This window comes from Chroicocephalus ridibundus, chromosome 3, assembly GCF_963924245.1.
Source record: "Chroicocephalus ridibundus chromosome 3, bChrRid1.1, whole genome shotgun sequence".
Taxonomy (NCBI): Eukaryota; Metazoa; Chordata; class Aves; order Charadriiformes; family Laridae; genus Chroicocephalus; species Chroicocephalus ridibundus.
This window is the reverse complement of record NC_086286.1, coordinates 88,411,180-88,431,925: the sequence shown is the minus strand read 5'-3', so window position 1 is coordinate 88,431,925 and position 20,746 is coordinate 88,411,180. Positions and strand designations below refer to the sequence as shown.

General features: G+C 38.3%; 1 protein-coding gene across 1 annotated transcript in view; it reads right to left on the bottom strand.

The window, feature by feature from the left end:
* Nucleotides 1-726: 726 nt before the first annotated feature.
* Nucleotides 727-20,746, bottom strand: part of MDN1 (midasin AAA ATPase 1) — a 105,221-nt gene continuing 85,201 nt past the window's right edge. Inside the window, exons 82-102 of the mRNA XM_063329975.1 lie at nucleotides 20,463-20,635; nucleotides 19,935-20,096; nucleotides 19,665-19,802; nucleotides 19,300-19,441; nucleotides 18,167-18,339; nucleotides 17,793-17,936; nucleotides 16,939-17,074; nucleotides 16,002-16,321; nucleotides 15,570-15,731; nucleotides 15,087-15,188; nucleotides 14,709-14,910; nucleotides 13,870-14,043; nucleotides 12,154-12,311; nucleotides 10,232-10,321; nucleotides 9,185-9,300; nucleotides 8,381-8,555; nucleotides 7,544-7,617; nucleotides 7,330-7,444; nucleotides 6,305-6,368; nucleotides 3,842-3,984; nucleotides 727-2,507 (exon numbers count right to left, since the gene is read on the bottom strand). Coding sequence (XP_063186045.1) covers nucleotides 2,319-2,507; nucleotides 3,842-3,984; nucleotides 6,305-6,368; nucleotides 7,330-7,444; nucleotides 7,544-7,617; nucleotides 8,381-8,555; nucleotides 9,185-9,300; nucleotides 10,232-10,321; nucleotides 12,154-12,311; nucleotides 13,870-14,043; nucleotides 14,709-14,910; nucleotides 15,087-15,188; nucleotides 15,570-15,731; nucleotides 16,002-16,321; nucleotides 16,939-17,074; nucleotides 17,793-17,936; nucleotides 18,167-18,339; nucleotides 19,300-19,441; nucleotides 19,665-19,802; nucleotides 19,935-20,096; nucleotides 20,463-20,635 — 3,152 coding nt within the window. The 3' untranslated portion in view covers nucleotides 727-2,318. The remainder of the gene's footprint in view (nucleotides 2,508-3,841; nucleotides 3,985-6,304; nucleotides 6,369-7,329; nucleotides 7,445-7,543; nucleotides 7,618-8,380; nucleotides 8,556-9,184; nucleotides 9,301-10,231; nucleotides 10,322-12,153; nucleotides 12,312-13,869; nucleotides 14,044-14,708; nucleotides 14,911-15,086; nucleotides 15,189-15,569; nucleotides 15,732-16,001; nucleotides 16,322-16,938; nucleotides 17,075-17,792; nucleotides 17,937-18,166; nucleotides 18,340-19,299; nucleotides 19,442-19,664; nucleotides 19,803-19,934; nucleotides 20,097-20,462; nucleotides 20,636-20,746) is intronic.

Sequence of the window (20,746 nt, the reverse complement as noted above, 5' to 3'; positions counted from 1 at the left end):
ACCCATATTTCATTGGTTAGTAATTTACATACAATTACACCACCAACTTGTAGCTACCACCTGTGCTCAAGGGAAGGGTCTTCACCTGGGCAAGGGTCTTCTTGACCTATGGGCATGATTTTTAGTATTATAATGAAGATAGTTCAGCTTAGGACACTAAGAATTTTCACTTCGCTGCCAAGTTGGCTGAACTTCTCAAAAGGTGTAGGTTAGTACCATCCTCAAGGTCCTTATGCTTGATGTGCCTCCTCGAGTATGATACAATACTTGCCTCCCTCAATGAGTTGTTTTCATTAGCTCATGCTTGATAAATTCAAGGATAGGATCCTTGTTATTCATGAGAATACACATAAGGCTTTCAACACTAGTTATAATAACATCTGAAGCAATATCTTGTACAACAATTTGCACATACTCAGGGGTCTCTGGTGGTCGACTGGGGAGAGATACCCTTACTCTTTCTACCTTTATTTGGTCAGAGTTCAGCTAAATTTCAGTTTGTGGTCTTGCATTCTTACCATGCCAACTCAGCAATGTGCTTCACGGTATCAATGCCTTTCCTTTCTGTGTTACTTACGCAGTGATTGCTTCTACCAAATACAGTGTTAATTTTTTTGTTAATTATAGACAGAGAAAAAATAACTTTTGTTTAAATATTTGTGCAGTAAGCATTGCTGATAAAATTGTGTCTCTATTGTAATGACATCCCTGCAACAAACTATAATTTGCATTTGAAGTACATCCTTGCAATCTTAAGTTTTAGTTTCTAAAATACTTTCTCCAAGTTTCCTACTACACATATTCAGTATAAATCTGAAATGGAAGTACATTTTGGAGAATTACCTAATGAACTAAACACAGCTACTCCCACAGTTCGATTTCCCAAAGCACGTAAGCATTTGTATAGATGTGTAAGAGAAATCTAAAGATAGAAGTATCCTGGAAAGATATTATATAGTACCTGACATTTAAATTCTGATGGGATAGAGTTCCCCTGTTGAGTTTTCAGTTCTGAAATTTGCTCATCGTGAGCGAGCTGTGACAGAGCTGCCAAATATGAGAAACAACCCTGATGGGCCATTTCACATCCCTGGGTCTTGCTACTGCTGCCTCTCAGAACAGCTACAACAATTCTTCAAGTAAGGTTTTTCTATCTAGAAGCCAAAGAGAACAATCACATCTTTGGGATTATACCCACATTTCCAGCCATTTTCTGATCAGCTGCACCACACTTCGAACAAGACACCTTCAACTTTTGTACGCGAAGAAGATCTTCAAAGAGTTTAGACCAAGAACATTTAAACGAAGTTTCCCTTCAGATTTTCACTGAGAGAAGTCAAAAGACTAGACCCCAAATCAAAACCCTGTGCTAGCGTTATCCTCATAAAAGGAAAAGAGCTGCTGAAGTTGCATAAATCACAGTATGTTTTCATATCAAAATTTACATTTGTGCACTGCTAGAGAATGCACAGCATTTCCATCTGCCAAATTTGGTTAATTTATTCAAGCTTTGATCAACTGAAAGAGCAGGCATCATTAGTACAAACAGTGGTACCTCTTTTTATTAGTACAGACAATATAAGATGCATAGCTTTTGCAATCAAAAATCATGTCCGTGCTCTAAGACATCAGATTAATGAAAGGTCCTCAATGTCTGCCTTGGACAGACGGGCAAACTTCACAGTGTAAACTGATAGCACAGGGAACGATCATATGGCGTTATTCATAGAAATCCCTGCTGATATTGTCAGACAAAAATCAGCAATCATTAAACAGAACGTGTTTAACTGTGGAATAGTTTCAAGTATTCACTTATTTTTTTCGGTTGTTTAAAACCATTTGCTTCCCCTGCTCCCCCAATTCCTTCCCAATGAGGCACCAGCCACACGGGTGAAGCTAAAGAATGCCTTTTTGCAGGACACCTGAAGTTCTTCTAATGCAGAAATGCCTTCCCAGAAGCAAGACTGATTTTTCTGATTGCAACAGACAGTGGTACAAATAATTTTACCTCTGTGAACATTACAAATAGCTTTTTTTTTTTTAAGTAATAAGTTACTACAAGAGAAGTTGAAGAAAGTTTTTGCTATTTGTGGGAACAGGCAATGAAAGAGGACAGTCTCACCATGGCATAATTCTCCTCTGACAAACGTGGGAGAATGCACCTAAACCATTTTGTTCTCAGGCCGTCTGACCGCCAAAGGGCAGCTCCCGCACGTTAATCCTAGTTTAAAAGAGGCCTTAGGAACTCTCCGATGAAATGCCGTTTCATGTATTTCAGCGGTTTAGCAGCAATCGGGTATTGACTTTGTCTACAAAGTCTACAAAGTGTCCGAGGCAGTCACCAGTTCAAACCACTGTCTGAGGGCATCGCTGAGAGTTTCTGGAAGTGCGTTCACATCTCTAAGGATCATGTAGAATGGGAATGGGAATTCTTCCATGTAAGATCGGATTTCAGGCAATTCTCCAGGTCCTTTGAATATAGGTACTTTAATGTCCAAAATGGAATCCTGTAAAAGAGAATTCATCGGATTACTAAACCACATGCATCTTTTACAGGCCTTTGATATTACTCTTGTATTTTTCAAACACTTATAATTCCTCCTCTGTTAAATTAAAAGTTAATAGAGAGTTTTAAGGTTAAAAGCCCTAAGTGTTCAAGGGTAAATCAAATCAAAAGCTGAAAACAAAGCAGTTAAATGCTTTTGTCCTTTTAGATACAAGTGCTCTAATCAATGAATTACAGGCTAGAAGAGACTAAGCTTAAGTTTCTTCAATACCAAGTTCTATAAATAAATCCCACTTTTCCTTAGTATTTTGTAATTTGAGTTTACTGTTATCGCTTTAGTTTTTATTTATGCATTTGATGCCTTTCTGGCACACCGTCATCCGTAAGCTCTTTAGGGCTAAAAGTTCAACCTGCATTTGTACAGTGATCGAATACAACAAGATTCTTTAGCAAGTTATTTTATAATATTTCAAATACTATAAAGACAAAAATCAGATTAAACTCCAGCTGTGCTTCTTGTAAAATAACTTCTTAGTTGCTCAGTCTAGCAGCTCAGAAAATTAATAAAGCTTATAAAACCCACATTTCAGTGCCCAGAATTTTTGTTTGACATTATGTTTCATCAGAACCTAATAACACTTTGTCAGCAAGAGAATTAATTTTTCAACAATGAATATAGCAGATCAGTTTTGTATGGAAAAATAAAGATATAGGAAGAAAACATGAACTACAAAATCAGAGTCTTCACTTAGTTCAAAGCAAGGCTTAAGTTTGCTCACTTACTGCACTACAGAGTCTCCCTGAAAAGCTCCCAGATATTTCAGATTCCCAGCCAAAGAAATTAAAAGTTTTCTTTCACAGCTACCAAATACAGTACCCAGCTTTCCCTATTCAGGCACTAAATAACTCTCATGCACTCCTTTCTGTCTAATGTTTAATCTCATACTGTCTCCAGCTGCCATATCAAATGGAGACTGCTGTCAGAAACGATCAACTTGAATCAAAATTGAGAAGAACAAAGCATGTCTCAAACTTCGAATTTGTCAGCCTGCCAGCTACTTCTCTGGTGGCCAAAATCTACAACCATTACATTTGAGGACTGGAGCTCTTACTTAGGCTTTCTTACTTAGAAGCTGAGGTGTTGGGATTTTTTTAATACAGAAGAAGCCAAGTAGGGAGAAATCACAGATCTGACAGATGTTGTGAAAAACTGAAATTGGGCTAAATATCTTTGACATCTGCAAAAGATCAGATAGCTGTAAAGCACTACAAAAGACAAGAAAAAGATTTGTTTCTCATTCACTGCACTTGAATACTTCTCCTGTGTTCACTTACCCGGGAATTAGGATTGTCCAACACTACAAAAATAACAAAGATATTGGCATTCTGAGCTGCTTGAACTGCTGCTGTCACTCGTTCCTTGCCTTCCAAGAAAAGGCCTCTTCCATCAGATACAATCAAAAGCAGCTGCGCTGTTTCTGGGAACAAAGAACATTTTAAATTCCAGTTAGAGTAATCCATTTAAAAGGCAAACAGACTATTTTATTGTTAGTCCTGTGGGTATAATGGAAAAACCCTCAGAGTATTCCTACAGAAATTAAGTCTTTATCAAATAGAATTCTGTGACTTAACATTCAGCTGCCGTTAACAAGTGGGTCAAGAAAGGCAGTTTTTCCCACTGTGTGATACCATTGAGAATAACTGGGGAAAAAAAAAAAGAACCAGTACATCAGTACCCTAAATCAAGGATGAAAAACCACGGTAAATGCTTAAACGAATTGAGTCATGGTCTTTCTTGCCTGGTAAGTGCCTTGGAGTTAAATATTGGCTGAATTACAAGAGTCCAGACGCTAGACACACTCAGTTGCTGCAATGAAATAGAGTCCAAATCCGTTCCTCCAGAAGCAGGTACCTATGGGTGCATCTGTATCAGCATTTGTCACTTTGGACTAAGACTGTGCTTTTGAAACATGTTTCCCTGATGTCCCCACTGCAGTGGACTTGGCCTCCATCAGAGAACAATTGTGGATTACTTTTGGAGGACACTGAACCAGAAGCCAGGCTCCAGAGGCACAGCCAAGGCAGTCCAACCACTACAGGGCGTTCAGCCCTTGGGACCAGTCCAGCAAGCCTGAAGTTGACCTCCTGAAACATACACAGCACAAATGCTGTTCCTCAGCACCAAACATCTTCTGGAGACACGTTACTTGAACAACATTGCCCCCAGAGCCAGAGGTATATCCCTCCAAAGGGAAGTTTTAACAAAGTTATGTATCTATCGCCCTTTAATTACAAGGGAAATACCAGCAATATTCTGACAGCCTGGCCACTTTGTGGATTATAAATCCCAGATTGTCCATTTCATAGAATCATAGAATCTTCATGGTTGGAAAGGACCTTTGAGATCATTGAGTCCAACCATACACACCAAAAAAAACCCACCAAAACACCACAAAAAAAACCCCCCACAAACAACAACCTACAATCTCTGCCACTAGAGCATGCCCTGAAGTGCCACATCTAGACGTTTCTTAAACACCTCTAGGGATGGTGACTCAACCACCTCCCTGGGCAGGCTGTTCCAGTGCCTGACCACTCTTTCAGTAAAGTCATTCTTCCTAATATCTAATCTAAACCTCCCCTGCCGCAGCTTCAGACCATTTCCTCTGGTCCTGTCATTATTCACCTGGGAGAATAATGACACCAACACCCACCTCTCTCCAACCTCCTTTCAGGTAGCTGTAGAGGGCAATGAGGTCTCCCCTCAGCCTCCTCTTCTCCAAGCTAAACATGCCCAGCTCCCTCAGCCTCTCCTCATATGACCTGGTCTCCAGACCCCTCACCAGCCTGGTAGCTCTCCTCTGGACACACTCCAGCACCTCAATGTCCCTTTTGTACAGAGGGGCCCAGAACTGAACACAGTACTCGAGGTGAGGCCTCACCAGTGCTGAGTACAGAGGCACGATCACTTCCCTGCTCCTGCTGGCCACGCTATTCCTGATACAAGCCAGGATGCTATTGGCCGCCTTGGCCACCTGGGCACACTGCTGGCTCATGTTAAGCTGGCCATCCACCAGCACCCCCAGGTCCTTTTCTGCCGGGCAGCTTTCCAGCCACTCTTCCCCAAGCTTGTACAGAGGGGCCCAGAAGTGGAGTACTTCTTTGAGTATTTCTTGGAGTACTTCAACAACAAGAACTTTTTTTTTTTAACATATGGGTGCCACCATGATGAGCTTTTAACTAGTACATAGCGACCTTTTAGGCTAACTAGGGGTCAGCCATGAGGTAACAAGCTTTCCAGCTTTTCTGGGACATTCAAGCAGCTCATGACTAAAACTTGCACCACAGTGAGAGGCAGGTAGGAGGCAGACACTCATTGTCCTCAAACAGTGCGCTTCTGGATACCCACAGAAGTCAAGCTCTCAAGCAAGAGCAGAAGTGCCTAGGGAGTCACGGTCACTAGGAAGCTGGACAATGCTCTAAAGCAAGCAGTGTCAAGGACTTAAATGCAATCTGGAAACATGATGTAAAGGGAGGCAGGTAATGTGTGCCCTTTTAAAAAGCCTTAAACAAAATTTCAATGCATTATTGACAAATATGAAGTAGGTGTGTTTTGGGTTTGGAGCTAAATTTCAACCAAACATTCCTTTTGACAAAGCAAAACCCAAAGCCCTAATTGCAAGTGATGTCTCAGTGCTAGGAGTCTTTCTGGCTGCTAGGATATTGCTTTGGGACTGTAGTGAGCATTCTGCTGCCATGGCAACAAGCATAGTAACAAAAAAAAAAAAAAGAGCTCACCCGGATTAATATTTTGAGACAACTGCTGTGCTGCAGCAAACATATTGGCTGATGATTCTAGAAACTGCAGAGGAAACAAATAAGAACATTACATTATCTCATCATAAAATAATAAACTTAATAATGGTAACATTTTTAAAGAACACGTTGCTGTATTTTAAATGCCAAGACAGTTTAGGTCTGACCACCTACAAAGATACAGTCCTTGGCATTTTCCTAAATTAACTCCTGCTTCAAATTTATTAAGTATTTTTGAACTGGAGAATCTTCAGAAAAACCTTCAATCTGGATTTAAATTTTTTTCCAATGCTAACAAAGTCATCGAAACATCAGTAAATTGTTCAAGTGATTAGTGGCGTCATTAAAAATAAACATCCTATTCTTAAGTTAAACTTCTTTGGCTTCAACTTGCAACAGAAGTATCTAGGTGCATATTCCCCATTAAAATTAAGGCCATCAACTGTCAAGTCCTCCCAATTTTGGTGTTTATAAGATTAGCGTTGAGCTATTTGGATCTCCTCCTTTTCCATTTAATATTAACAGAAGATCTTATTCAAGTCTGGAAAGGTAAGACTACAAAAACCTTCCTAAAAGAAGGCGGCTTTGCAGCTGTCAAGGAAGTATTACTACCGAAAGTTATTTTCTTCAGGAATCAGTCAAGTCTGACAAACATACAAAGCTCTTCCTCCTACTACTACAATGGAATCCATGGCATGAAAACCTCCTAAACTCCAACAAACTCTGATGTTATTTGGCATTGGGGTACCCAGTAGCTTGTACCCAAAATACCGTTTTAGACCCAATACAGAGAAAGGCGAATGCTTAGAAGTGGCACACATCAGAACAAAGTGAGAAAACACTCTTACTATTAAAAGTTGTGACCATTCTATCTCTTTGCTACCTAACCAGCTATCACACTCTCAAATACAACCAACCAGTAAACGTTACAAAGTGATCATGAAACCACGAAACTGCTGATGTCTTGTCTGGAAAATATTTGCAAATCTAGAGGCATTCTTCTGTACCTGGGCTATTTTTGTTTTCTTCTGCTGAAATTTGCAAAGACGCAATATCCGTGTCCCTGACTGGTCACTGAACTGTTCGTGGAAGGGGTGTAGCAGCTGAACAGTCTCTCCAAAGCTTTAAAAAAAAAGGAGAAAAAAATTACAGTATGAAACCTGTATACTTACATTCTGCTCTGAAGCACTAAAGAAAAGTCAAGATTTCAAATAAACTCACCTACACACAGCAATTTGTCCTACTTCTAGTAGAGTCAGGGCGTTTCCAATAACTGCTAAGGATTCATATGCAAGCTATTGAAGAAAAAAGTTACATCAAAAATACGATATTCCAAGTTTTACTCACAGCTCGGTATTAAATGCAAGTAATGTTACTGAAATTAGTTTTCATCATCTAGCAAAATAAATGAAGAGACTTCCTATCTTTTTTTCCTGTTATAGTTATGCAATATAGTCATTGCAATGAAGATACACTAGTTCTACTTGAGAGCTTCAGCTGATTGATTTAGAGATACCACTTTAGGCAGGCTAAGGAAGTAAACACCGAAGTAACTTTTTCGAAAGACACACCCATTTTTAATAAAACCCTTACATACGAGCTATGATGAACCAATATTTAATCCTCCAATGAATTGCACAGCAAAGCAAGTTTTGGCCTTTTACAGAAAGTAGTTTTCCAGTGGATATGCACACCTCTAACAAATTTAACATTTCCTCCTTCCAGCTAACTTGCACAGAATCATAGAATGGTTCGGGTTGGAAGGGACCCTACAGATCATCTGTCTCCAACCCCCCGGCCATGGGCAGGGACACCTCCCACTAGACCAGGCTGCTCAAAGCCCCATCCAGCCTGGCCCTTCACTCATCTTTTAGTAACAAATCTCTTAAGCATGAAGTGACAAGAGTTCAAGCACATGGACCAGAAAAATAACTGCTCTAGAATCACCAGAGTCAGACTTTCTAACAGCCACCAGTTCTGTGTGAAACAAGTCAGCAACTGACGTATTCATCATCAAGGTATAGTTTCTTCATCCTCCTTCCAAGGTTTTTATTTTACCTGTTTAGAGTGATTGTCTATCATACTAGAGGAATCATCAATAGCCAAGCAAATCTGGTACTGTCGTTTACTGGGCTTGGTCCTTCGCAACCAGATCTTATCTTTTCGGAACTGACTGGCAATATATGGAATCACTTTGCGCATGTTCAATCTCTTTCCTGTTCTGTAGTCTCCTCTGAAAGTTAAGAAGATGACATAATGCCAGGGATCATCAGCAAATATCTCATTCTGGAAATCCTGGCCTATGCAGCATATGCAACAAAATTTTGTAAGACGTAATAGAACCAAAATTAGTAGCTCTGATATTCATATTTAGATAAAGAGTTAAAAACTCTCACATTTTTAATGCAACACAGATATTCAGTGTTTTCAAAAGAAGTTCTTAAATCTAGGTGCCTAAAATGGAAAGACGACCTTGAATTTAGACTCCTCCAGTTTAAACAAGTCTAGATCTCTTAAAAAAAAAATAAAAATAATCACTTAATGTTAAAATCAACATAGAGCATTCTGACATTTAACAATCTTTGACTCAACAGCACTTCATGAGTTTAAGTTGGTCTGATCACCTGTTGCAGAGAATAAAAATAGGAGGCAATATCCTCAGGATGGGTATGTACTACTACATCACGTTTCCATTTCATAAAATAACCCAGTGTTCCCATAGAAAAGTAAAATGAATGCATTTGCAAAGAAGAATAACTGCTATAAAGCAAGAACAACACAGAGCTGCAGTTGTACAGAGATTAAAGCCCTCCAAAACCAGGAGTTTAAAGAAACTAGAAGCCTCAGAAAGACTCAGCTTACTTCAATTTGGCTGCCTGAGTGGGTTCCAGAATGAGTCGTAGCTGTTCACAAAGCTGCTGTGATAGAGGAGCTGTCAGTACTACATATCTCTGCCACAACTGTGCTGCTTCCTTCTCCTGAAACATCATACATCACAGAAAGAAATAAAAGTGAATTATCAAAAAAAAAAACAAAAAAACCAAAACACAAACGGGAAGCGCTGCATGAAAAAATTAAACAAACCTCTGTGTACCAAGGGGGAGGTAACTATCAGCTGGAAGCGTCAGGGTGTTTTGTGAGCACTCAATAAACATGACAATTGGCATTCAACTTAGCATACTCCTTGCTGCTACAGTGTGCAATGACCATTCCTCTAGGAGTACACTAAGGAACTTTGGTGTTGCTGTTGATACAGGAAAATCTTGTAACGGCCACCACCGGATAGTTGGTATTACAGCAAGGCAAGCCGTAAAAGTCGTCTAGGTTCTCCATCGGCCATCACAAATCGTATTACTTACGTTAATTAAAATTCAGCAAAAGCATTAAGCCTCTACACTGGCAATTTCATTCAGGAATTACTTCCAAATGTGGTTTACAATTCGTGATTAGGCCAGTGAGAGCAAGTAGCATATTCTGGTTCTGCTGTTGGGTAGCTCAAACTCCAGCACTGCAACTGAAGGAGACTGCTTCTGCCCATCATAATTTTGTGGAAGTGGTGTCCAGCACATAAATGCAGATGACAACTCAAAACGGAAGGAGCGTGGCAGGACTGAGAAAAACGTTTCTAACGATGCAAGTATTAGAAGTCATTATCAGCAGAGTAACTTTTTTGCAAATAGCACACATCATGTTCAAAACAATCTGAAACATCGTCCTGCTTTAAGAATAATGTAATTTTTTTTCAGAATAAAGTTAAACATAACAACAAAAAGAGCATCTAAATCATGCTATTTTGAATATTTAGATTCCAGCCTGCTTGGCTTCCTCAATGCTTCAGCAGTAAAACAAGATGAAATAATGCAATGACGGATTCTTATGACAGTTTTATAGTAAAACGAGGTCACAAACCTCATCTGGAGTTCCAGACTGCTGTGTCTGCCAGGCTTCCAGTTGCCTTTCAAGTTCCTTTCTTAGCTCTTCAGGATCTCTAACGATGTGCTAGAAGTGCAGTTATGAGATTTATGAGACAGAAAAATAAGTTCATACATCTGGTGATCCCCAGACTATAGCAAACTAAGTAAAAATGCATTGTTCTTATTCTTGTAGACACAAAAATACCTGAAAAAAACCCCTTAAATTAAGATTCTAAATCTCCATTTTTTTTAATAGCTCCCATGTACAGGAAGTGTTAATATGTCCCCACAAATACCTGCATCTGTGACACAACCAACATAGAAACAAAGCTAGGAACATCTATGATACAGACACTGAAAATAATCAAATACAGAACTTCAAGATAATTCAATGACATGATCTTGACAAACACCAGATTTAATGACAGTATAATGGAGATCAAACTATTGAATACTACCTATCTAGTGTCTTCCGAAACATAATCTGCTTCACTTAATTTTATTTTGTTTAAAAGGTTAATTCAAACCACTTAAAGAACTGAATGGCATCTTCCTCTTTACCTGCCAGCAAATAGTATTTGATAAACCATCCTGTTAAAGGACACCCAAGCGTTATTACATTTCTTTTACTTATACTGTGCTTTCAGTGGCAACTTCTGTTCCTGACTTGTGAAACCATAGTTTAGCCAAACAGTAGTATATGATCTGCATAACCTGCAGGTTTATGGATTAAGGAAAATAAACCTATAAATGGAAACTCAGTGATATCAATAACTTCTCATTCCTCAAGAAGCAGCAGCAGTTCCTCTCATCACCTACCGCAGGTTTAAGGAATGAAAGAAGAATGTACGTGGAGGGGGGCTTCTTCCCTACCTTCCTTTTACTGGAAGTTGAGAATTTGCACTTTTCCCCCGATATAGTTTCTCCCTTTCTCTTTAACTGATGCTGCAAGAGCTCCCCCTCCTGTTTCAGGGTTTGCGTATCAATTGAAAAAAAAAAACCCTTAACAACAAAAAAAGGCACCTAACTATTCTAACAGAACACTCTTGTGTTGAGCAGCCTTTTTTCGAAGAGCTGCAACATTGGGCGTTAAGATGGAAATACAAGGTAGAGCTGGCACATGATCCTTTCTGTGTTTTGCATAGAAACAGTAAAATACCGCCCTCCAAGTATGTACTCAGAACACAACATTATAAGCATGGATGGTCAATACTTCTAAAAAACAGACACTGAAAATATTCTTACTTTATCAACTGGCTATCCACCATTAACTGCTTTTATGCCATAGCTCTTTACGATAAATAAAACTAACAGTTTGCACTGGGAAACTACGAGTGTTACACGAAGCTCTAGGATTTTCTAGGCCATGATAATATTTTTTTAATTGAGACGTTCATAAAAGGCTTGCATAGGTTCTGTAATACTCCCAATCAGCTTTTTTGAGGAAGTAATATATTGTGAAGAATTAAGTGAGCTGAATTCTTTGTTCACAATAGTGTTTTAAAGTCACTAATGCCTAGCTCTATCATTACTCTGAATACTTTTTCTATCTTCAGGCCGCAGGCCTTGCCCATCACTTTCCACTCTACCCAAGCATTTGATCAACAGATTCATCAGAGCAAGACAGTTCTTGACAGTTAGAAAAACAAAGGTTTTGTGGGTTTCTTTTTTTTTTTTAAAAAAAGAGTCAGGATAGAGCCTTCACACATAAGGATGGGGAGGACTTATCATTTTAAAGTCACCATTCAGCTGCATATCCAATAGTTGGTTGTGTGTTACTTTCTTTCAGAGCAGAATGAGTTGTCTGAATGAAAGTAATTATAAACTTTTGCATTCATGGAGGTTCATTAACACATGTCAAATAAAAGAGACTGTTTCTAGTACTGTAGCTCTAAGATGACACATTCGATATCATACCTGGGGAGTGTCCATCAAAAACTGATGGGCTGTATGTATGGTCGAGTCCTTGCTTCTCTCTGGCTTCTCTTCGGTCACCGTTGGCAGCTTTTCTGTTGTAGAGTCATTGACATCCTCCAAGTCAAGAGTCTGGATCTCTGGCTCCACTTCACCTGGTCCTATAATCACAAAACTAATTACTAACTTTGTGGATCAGACATAATACAAGAAGTAATATTGTATCTCAATTCTTTTACAAAGTGTCTCATGTTTTGTAGTGCAAACCCAGATTTTTTTTTTTTTTTTTTTTTTTTTTTTTTTTTTTTTTTAAGAAAAGCACACAAGTTTTAAGACAATCAAGTCTAGGAATAGGATGAATACAAGACCTTGCAACTCACTGGAAGAGATAAATACGCATTTCTGCATTTCCTTATGGCAAACTGTTTTTGTCTCTAATGTTCTTGCCAAATGAACAAAATACTAGTGAACAGATCTTTAACATCTGAAAATTCCATTGGTGAAGTACATTTTTTTTTTTAACCTTCATACCATCTCTGACAGAGTGACAGAAGGTATAGAGCAATTTGAGAACACTCAGAAAATCATAATTAAAAAAATAATGGCAATCTTTTCTTATCTCATCTTTAACTCTCAAGTTTTGTAACACAACAGTTTTGATAAATCAGAAATCAATTTACAAATAAAGGAATGGACTAAAGATTTTCTTTTATTATTGTTTCTACTATACTACACTGTTTAACAACTCCTTTTTAAAGAATTATTCTAAGGAAAAAAAAAGTATGACGTTGTAGGAGATGTTTCAAAGATCGTAGTTTTTCAGAACATACTGTTAGAGAATCATGTAGAAAACAAACAGACTGATTACATGCATGCCTGTACCATAAAGCTAATGAGCCTGGCAAGAGATTTAAGTGAAGAGATTAAACCTGAAGGGAGTGGGAGGCAAGACGCTGAATTCAGGCTGGTAAAACTCATCTCCCCTCTCCAGCCAGTTTTTGTGTTGTTTGATAAGAAAACTATTCAAAATTCCAAGCTGCAGTGTCATTCACTTAGATTCATCAAAATTAAATACTTTTGTTGCAATTGGTGAGAGACATTTATTTCTATCTAGCTTATTTTGTTTGTGTGAGCTGTGTGGCTGACCTATCTTCTCCTCTACTGACCATTTGCATCTGATAGGCATTTTCTGTTAGGCAGCTCAGTTTTGTTTCGTTTCTTTTCCACTTGAGAAGAAAGGAAGGAAGTGTCTTCCTCCACTTGAGGAAGACAGTGACATTTCAGTGCTACCTCACCAGATGTTGTTCAGACCAGCTCCTCAACTTCTTGATGTTTTGTCAGAAGTTACACACAAAAAGAAGTTGAGTTATGTGGTGCTGATGCCGGTGACACTGGAATGCATTGTTACATGCCAGTTAATTAAATGAATTGGCAGCAGGAAAGTATTTGCTTTTTACTTCTTCAAAGAAGTAAATAAAGATTAGAGATTGTTAACTTGAAAGAAGGCAGCAAACCCCTCTACCACTCAACCAATTCAGCAAAGGGTAGTGCTGGTTTCTAGGCAGGAATAAGAATACTGCTGCAAAAAAGTCAACTAAGAGCAGGTGTTTTAGTCTTATAAAACATATACACATCCCTCACACGCAAATATAAATACCTACATATACATTTACAGATGCACATCAGCGTAAGTTTATAATGTGTTTTAAGTTAATGTACCAGGAGTTTTAGCAGCAGTAGATGTCTTTTTTTCTGGCTTCAGCTCCTCTGTGTCGACTGCTCTGAGATCCTCATTGTCCTGTATTTCTGTTTCCATAGCTGTGTCTTCAGAGTCTCCCTCTTCCTTTTCTTCAAGAGGCATAATAGGTTTCTCTTGTTCCTTGCTAGCCACATCTGTATAACGGCAGCAATACTTATATTAAGGGGAAAGAGGAAGGAAAAGTAGTGAAGTTGGAAAAAAAAAAAAAGAAAAAAGTTGCATTCTGAGGCCACTGCATATCAGTTTTAGTGACCTTCAGAAGACATCTGAGCTATTGTCTCAAACCGCAGTTTTATCTTTCACTGTGCTGTGCCATGTTGTGTCAATGAGCTGTCGCCCTGAAAACCTGATGGTTAAAACAGACTAGTTACTTTAATAGAAAGCAATTTATTTAATTAAATTCAGATTAGAGAAATATTTTTAAAGAAAAATCAATTTGTTTGATAAAAGAATAAAGAACCTGTTTTGTTATCCTAAATATTTTGCATGCGTGGTAGCAGTCCGGGCTTCAAAATAATTGAAGTAAGATTTGGAGAGAACTGATTTTAAAAATGCTTCTTGAACTAAAATCCATTTTCATGAATCAATTCAGTATTTTCAAAAACATTACCATTAATTTGAACCTGATTGCCAAAGAGCAGCATTTATCGTAGTGAAATGGTGCTACATCTTAAACCAAAGCAAGGATTGTTAAATGTAGCTTTAAAAAATTGTACTGGGAAAAAACTACAGTAAGTAGGAGTGCTTCAGGATTTGCTTCTGCAACAACAACTCTTTACACCCAGAAATACCACCGTACCATATGTCTGTGCATCGTAATATTCAGAGCCTTGCTTAATATGTTCAAATGCATCAGCCTCTTCCACATCTTGTTTTGGCTGAGTTGTATTCTCCTTTGCTTCACTGCTGGATTCTATGGTTCTCAGTCGCTTGTGGATATGTTCATTGTGATCTCCCATTGAGCGCTCATTGTCTGCCTGGCCAGGTTTCCTCTTGAAACTCTGGAAAAGAACAAATTAACACTGTAAACTTCAAGTGAGGTGCAGCCAAACACCGATTAGAACGAGAGTTCTAACAAGGAGAAACTGAGTCCGGCCTATTTGCTGGTTAATTTTTAAGACATTCAAATTGAAAAAAAAAAAAAAAAAAAAAAAAAGAAGAAGAAGAAGAAATGAACCTGGGTATTTTTTCTGCTTTGCTTCTGAGAAGCCATCCGGGCCATGCGCGTGGATTCATGGCCTTCTGCTTGATTAGCACTTGAAGCTCCACTTCCGTATTCCTGAGAGACCAAAAAAATTGGAATGGTAACTGAAAAGGGATTTAACAACTGTTGTAGACAAATTTGAGCAGTTAAACTGCAACGCTGTGCCACCTTCTATTGCGAATGACAAACAGCTCACAACTGCAAGTATTAGTATTGTGGAGAGCAGACAGGATAGTTCTGCAGCTCAACAATTAGCCTACACTTACCAAGCAGTTTTCACTGCTATGAAGGTACCTAACATGCTCTTCTATTTTTTTCAGTGAATTTATAGTTGGTGTTCTAAAAAATTGAATCTTAGACGCAATTTTTAAATATATGGCAGCAATTCCTTGATTGTACTTGAAAACATATTCACAAGTTCAGCATTTTTAACTAGGACACTTCCCTGCAATTTACCTCTTTAGACTGGTCTCTTTCTGAAGCCTCTCCAGCCAGCTCAACAGCGCTGTCGCTCTGCAGGTTTTCTTGCCCGGTTTGCCCCTGTGTTTCATGCTCCATTCTTTCCTCAGACTCAGGGATCTGTTCATCCACCTCTGAATTATCTTTACCCTCTTCTTCCTGAAACAAGATCCGTTTATTTTAACATTCTAAAAAAACATCGGGAAACAGAAGGCTAAGGAGATAACAGGAATACAGATGACAGAGATACACCAATTTAATAGTAAGCACATCTCTTATCTTGATGAAGATTCTCACTAATGTTACACCTAATAAAGTGTTATGTCTAATTTGTTTCAGAGCATCATAGAACACATCCATTTCTTAAGTCTTGTATAAGGTAATTAAAAACAAAGAAAGAAAATCAGGATTTTATTTATTACTGTCTACCTGAGGTTGAAGGCCTTGATCGGCAGCAGGGACTCCCTTATCTTCAGCAGGTTCACTTTTTTCCTCGTCGGGTGTTTGTGACTCTTCCCCCTCGTCTTCTGCTGCATCCTCAGTGTTGCCTGCATTTTCTTCTTGATCATCAGCATCTTTGTCCCCTTCATCTTCCTTTTCCTCTTTATCTTCAGAAATGCCTTCTTCAGCTGGTTCTGCATCTTGATCATCTCTTTGTGTCTCACCAGTATCTCCCTCATTCTGTTCTTCTGTCTTCTCTGCTTCATTTAAATCAACAGGTTTCTCATCTACTTCAAAAGCATTTTCTTCTGGATTAAAAAAAATCAGAAAGGTATACAAAACATTCTGTGAAGTACAGAGACAGTGAATATTATAGATATTTGGAATAAAACTGCCCAGCCTACCAAAAAATCTTAAAGAAAATACTGAGAATTCTATACATAGAAGCTATGATTTTCTATGGCAGATAATTCCTTTAAGTCACAATTGGTTTCTAACTAACAATATAGCAGGATGAGTTCCTATTAACTTCTTTTAACCTAATATGCTTGAGGGTGAGTTGACTTTGAGTACAAATACTTCTAAGTATCATAGAAAAAACAGAAACCACAAAAGCAACTGGACAATGAAATAAGGAGCTTCTAGCATAAATTAGGGTGTACCACTTGGATAACATGAGAAGGCCTCCTCCACAGTGTGCGTGAAAGGGAGAAAGGAAAACGCTGTAATGTTGAGTGCTTATCTGGCCTGTATTTGGTATCTTGGTATTTTGATATGCAGAAGTGAATTTGCAGCTCCTTATTATACAGAATCCTACCACCACCTCTCTTCTTTCTATAGAGAAAAAGGGCTCATTATCTGACTGTTTCTCCCTATTTCCATTTGGCTTTCATCTGGGAATCTGTAGAGAGATTTTCAGCTGTACCTTCATCTTCTTCCTCCTCATCACTCTTCTCATCATTCTCCAGGTTCAAATTATCAGGAAGGTCCAAAGGTTCAACTTCAGGCTGCTTTTCTTGCTGGCCATGATAAGGATCTACTTCGTTCTCATCATACTCACGCTGTCAGCAAAAGAACGCGGGGGGGGTGGGGTGGCAGGGAGGGAATAACAGGTACGTAGTAAGTGGGAAGAAAGGCAAAGATGAGAAATAAGATACTCTCAAATTCTCTAGGACACAGAAATACTGCACACACCATTACATTCTGATCAGTTAAAAACAAAATTTCCTGTGGTACGAATCCTTATGTATAAATAGGAGAAAAAGATTAATTTTGGCAAACGCATTTATGAAAATTGTTACTTCTTCAAAACAGCATCTTTTGCGTTCAGAATCCAGTTTTCCTAGCTGAAAGATTCTGAACAGAATCTACAGTCTTGCAGATGGTAAATGAAGCCTTGCATACTATGCAGAATCTTCAAGCATACTGTATATAGATAAGTCCCACTGGCTTAAGATGTTTCTGTTACTAAATACAGCAGAACAAGAACTTTTAAGCTTTGTCCATCAAAACATCAAGTCAGCGTAAAGCCTGTTTTGGTGGCTATTACAAGTTCAGGTTAGTGCAAACAAAAAATCTTTCTGGATAACATGGATCAGAAAATATACATATAATACAATGGATACAATATGGTTTATTTTTGGCTCTGAAATGCACTAACTTTTTTCAGTGCATTTCAGTACGAAATAAAGAGCATTTCAAATTCTCAGAAACACATGATGTGAGCAACAGACTATTGTTTAACAGCAAGATACTCTATGTAGTCCAAATCATTTTTACCTCATCAATTTGTTCATGGATTTTCTCTTTGTTTCCACTGTCGTCGTCTTGTTGCTCTTTTTGCTCATCCTTGGGAGGCTCTTTTTTATTATCCTTGTTTCCTGTGCCCAAATTGTCATCTTTTGCAACGAGCTCTGAATCCTCCTATTAGCAAACAAATTCAAAAGAAAATCAATTATGGTACCTGCTTCTCAAAGTCTGAGTGACAAGACATCTCCTACAGAAAAAATGACAACACTAAATAACTTGTGATATACTCAAATTGTCCTTTTCCAAGACCAAGAGCTATGCAAGGGAGTTCGTGGTCTAGGTCACATCAAGTTAACAGAGTTTAATTCCTTTTATATTCTTTTTCCCACCCCTTTTCTCTTCACCTCATCCATGCCTGGTCCAGTTTCTTCTGCTTTACTGCTGGCATCTTCATCATCATCATCTTCATCTTCATCCCCCCAGAGCCTCTCATCCAGTTTATCATCAGCTTCAGCATTATCAAGATTTCCCATCTGCTTATCCAGCTCCTCCTCTTCATCTGAGTTTTCATCATTTTCTGTGTACAGTTCAGGATGTGTTTCAGTACAGAAGACATAAAATTAACCTTTTTGTTCAGAAACAAGCAAGCAGTGGTACTCGCACCTTAGTTTCATCACCCTAATTGAGAAGGCTAATGAAGCGATGCTGAAAAGACATGAGTGCACTAACACCCAGAAGAGCCGGGTCCTAATTATGTGGTTCAGAGTGTTCTCTTGGACATACGGACACAGAGCATTCTCTCCCTCGAACTAACAAGTTCCACATGCAAAACTTGAATGATTGAAACTCTCTATTCCTTACCCTCTCCCGCCTCCATTTTCAAAATGTTTTGGCATTACTGGGAGGGGAAAGGTTCATTCCACTTTATCTGTTTATTAGCTTGGGAATTTCCCTTCTTGTGCAGATGAACTTATTCTTGGCACTTTATCAGAGATTTGAAAGTACAGTAACACTACTGTAATTTGTAAGCCCCATTAGTTTCAGATGTTAGAGCTGTTACCATTTACAGTGAAGAACTGCTACCTTTTGAGTGAGCAGTAACTTGAATGAATCTAAATGTTGCTATTTTTTCCATTTTAAAAAGGTAATTTTTTTTCATTGCTTAAAAGTTAGCAATACCTTCATTAGCCATATTTTGAAGTTAACTACAACCATATTTTCAAGTGTTCTGGTGATCTTCAAAAGCTCCACAAAGTTAGTGACTAATTTTAAAATGCATCTATATGTCAGCTCACAAGAGGAAGAAGGGACTGTCTCCCTTCATTCCAAAACCACCACAGTGACGGAAGAGAGACAGTATTTTCTTTACACGCTTCTTTGCATTCACAGTGATACTTCTTAGTATTCATATACAAATGGCACTACTCTATTGTTATCGCTGACTTTTCAGTATATGCTTCATTATATAAAAGTATCAACCATTATTGGACTGATCTATGATAGTTTTTATAAGTTTGCCATAGTGGAAGGACCAAACCTTTTTTCTCCTGTTCTCCATCATGCATTTTTCCTTCAAAGTCTTCTGACATTTCAATTGCATTGTCTTCTCCTTCAATGTCTGGTTTAGAATCCGGATCTTCCTTCTCCTTCTCTTCCCCCTTTTGAAAACTGTCTTCTATCTGCATTATTGGTAAAGCCAAAAATTACAGTGGGTGTTGTCTATATATTAAAGCTTACTTAAAGTATCACAGCACTACTTATAAGCTTATATGCAAAGATAAAAGTCAACCTAAATAGGAGACTGAAAGTAACTTCATGTTTCTTTTACCGGAAACATCCACAATGTGGATTTCAAGGGCTTTTTCAGTTTTATCTGAATTAAACAAGAACCCAAACACTTGCCTGATCTTCACTTTCTATTTTGTCGCTTACATCCTTCTTGCCTTCCCCCTCTCCAATACCACCGTCTTCGTAATCGTGAAACTGTGTTGCTCCCTCTCCAGCTTCATCCTCAAGTAATTCTTTTGGCAGGCAAAACCCCTACAAAGGCAAATAGCAAGTCAAAACTTTCTGTAGTAGTAAGGACATCTTTCAGCTTAGTTTCTACTTAAGACTTTTGTATACATTAAATATATGCTTACCATATATACACTGTTATCTCTAATAACTTACCTTTTGGGCAAGCTCTGTAAAAATGCTAGTTAGAACAGAAAGCAATTTTCCAGTACTCCTGTGAGATGCCAGTGAAACGGTGAGGTAGAACAGGATCAGGTCTGAATACTTGCAGAGCATGGGCTTTAGACGCACCAGCAGATAGCAGGACTGGTTGAAGAACTGCAGTTAAAACCAAAGAACAGCTGTCAAACACCATTATGTATATACTGAGATGCACCTGAGAGGGTGATGATAGAGACTGAAAACAGATGCTCAAACCAGAAATATCACTAGGTGAGTTTAAGTAAACTCTAAGCTTTCTGGAGCTTTTTCTAGATTTTCACAAAAACTAGAACTTCCTTCTTATTAAAGGAACATCTGGCTTTTGCTCTATAGAAGAGTATCTACATTTGACCGTAATTTGTCACATTAGACCATAGTTCTAAGGTATTAAACAATAAGAAGCAATGCACATTTAACCAAAGTCCACAATTCCAAATCTTTTGAGATCCCTAAGCCAAAAACTCTTGAGAAGAACAATTTTACCTTATGTTTATCTGAAGTGTAATCTTCCCCATAAGATTTCAGGTTCTCCAGGAGTTCTGAAACTGCTAAAACTGCTTTCTGCACGTGCAAAGAATCCAAATCAGCAGACAGATCTTCATCCAAAAGCTTAGTTATATGTCCTGCTTTAATCCCGTCAAATGAGGCTGCATCCTCTTTGTTTGAAATACATGAAAAAATAGAAAAATCAAGTCAGATATTCTAAAAATGTTATAGCAAGCCATCTAGAAATATCCATCCTATCTGTTTAAACAGACATCCTCTAT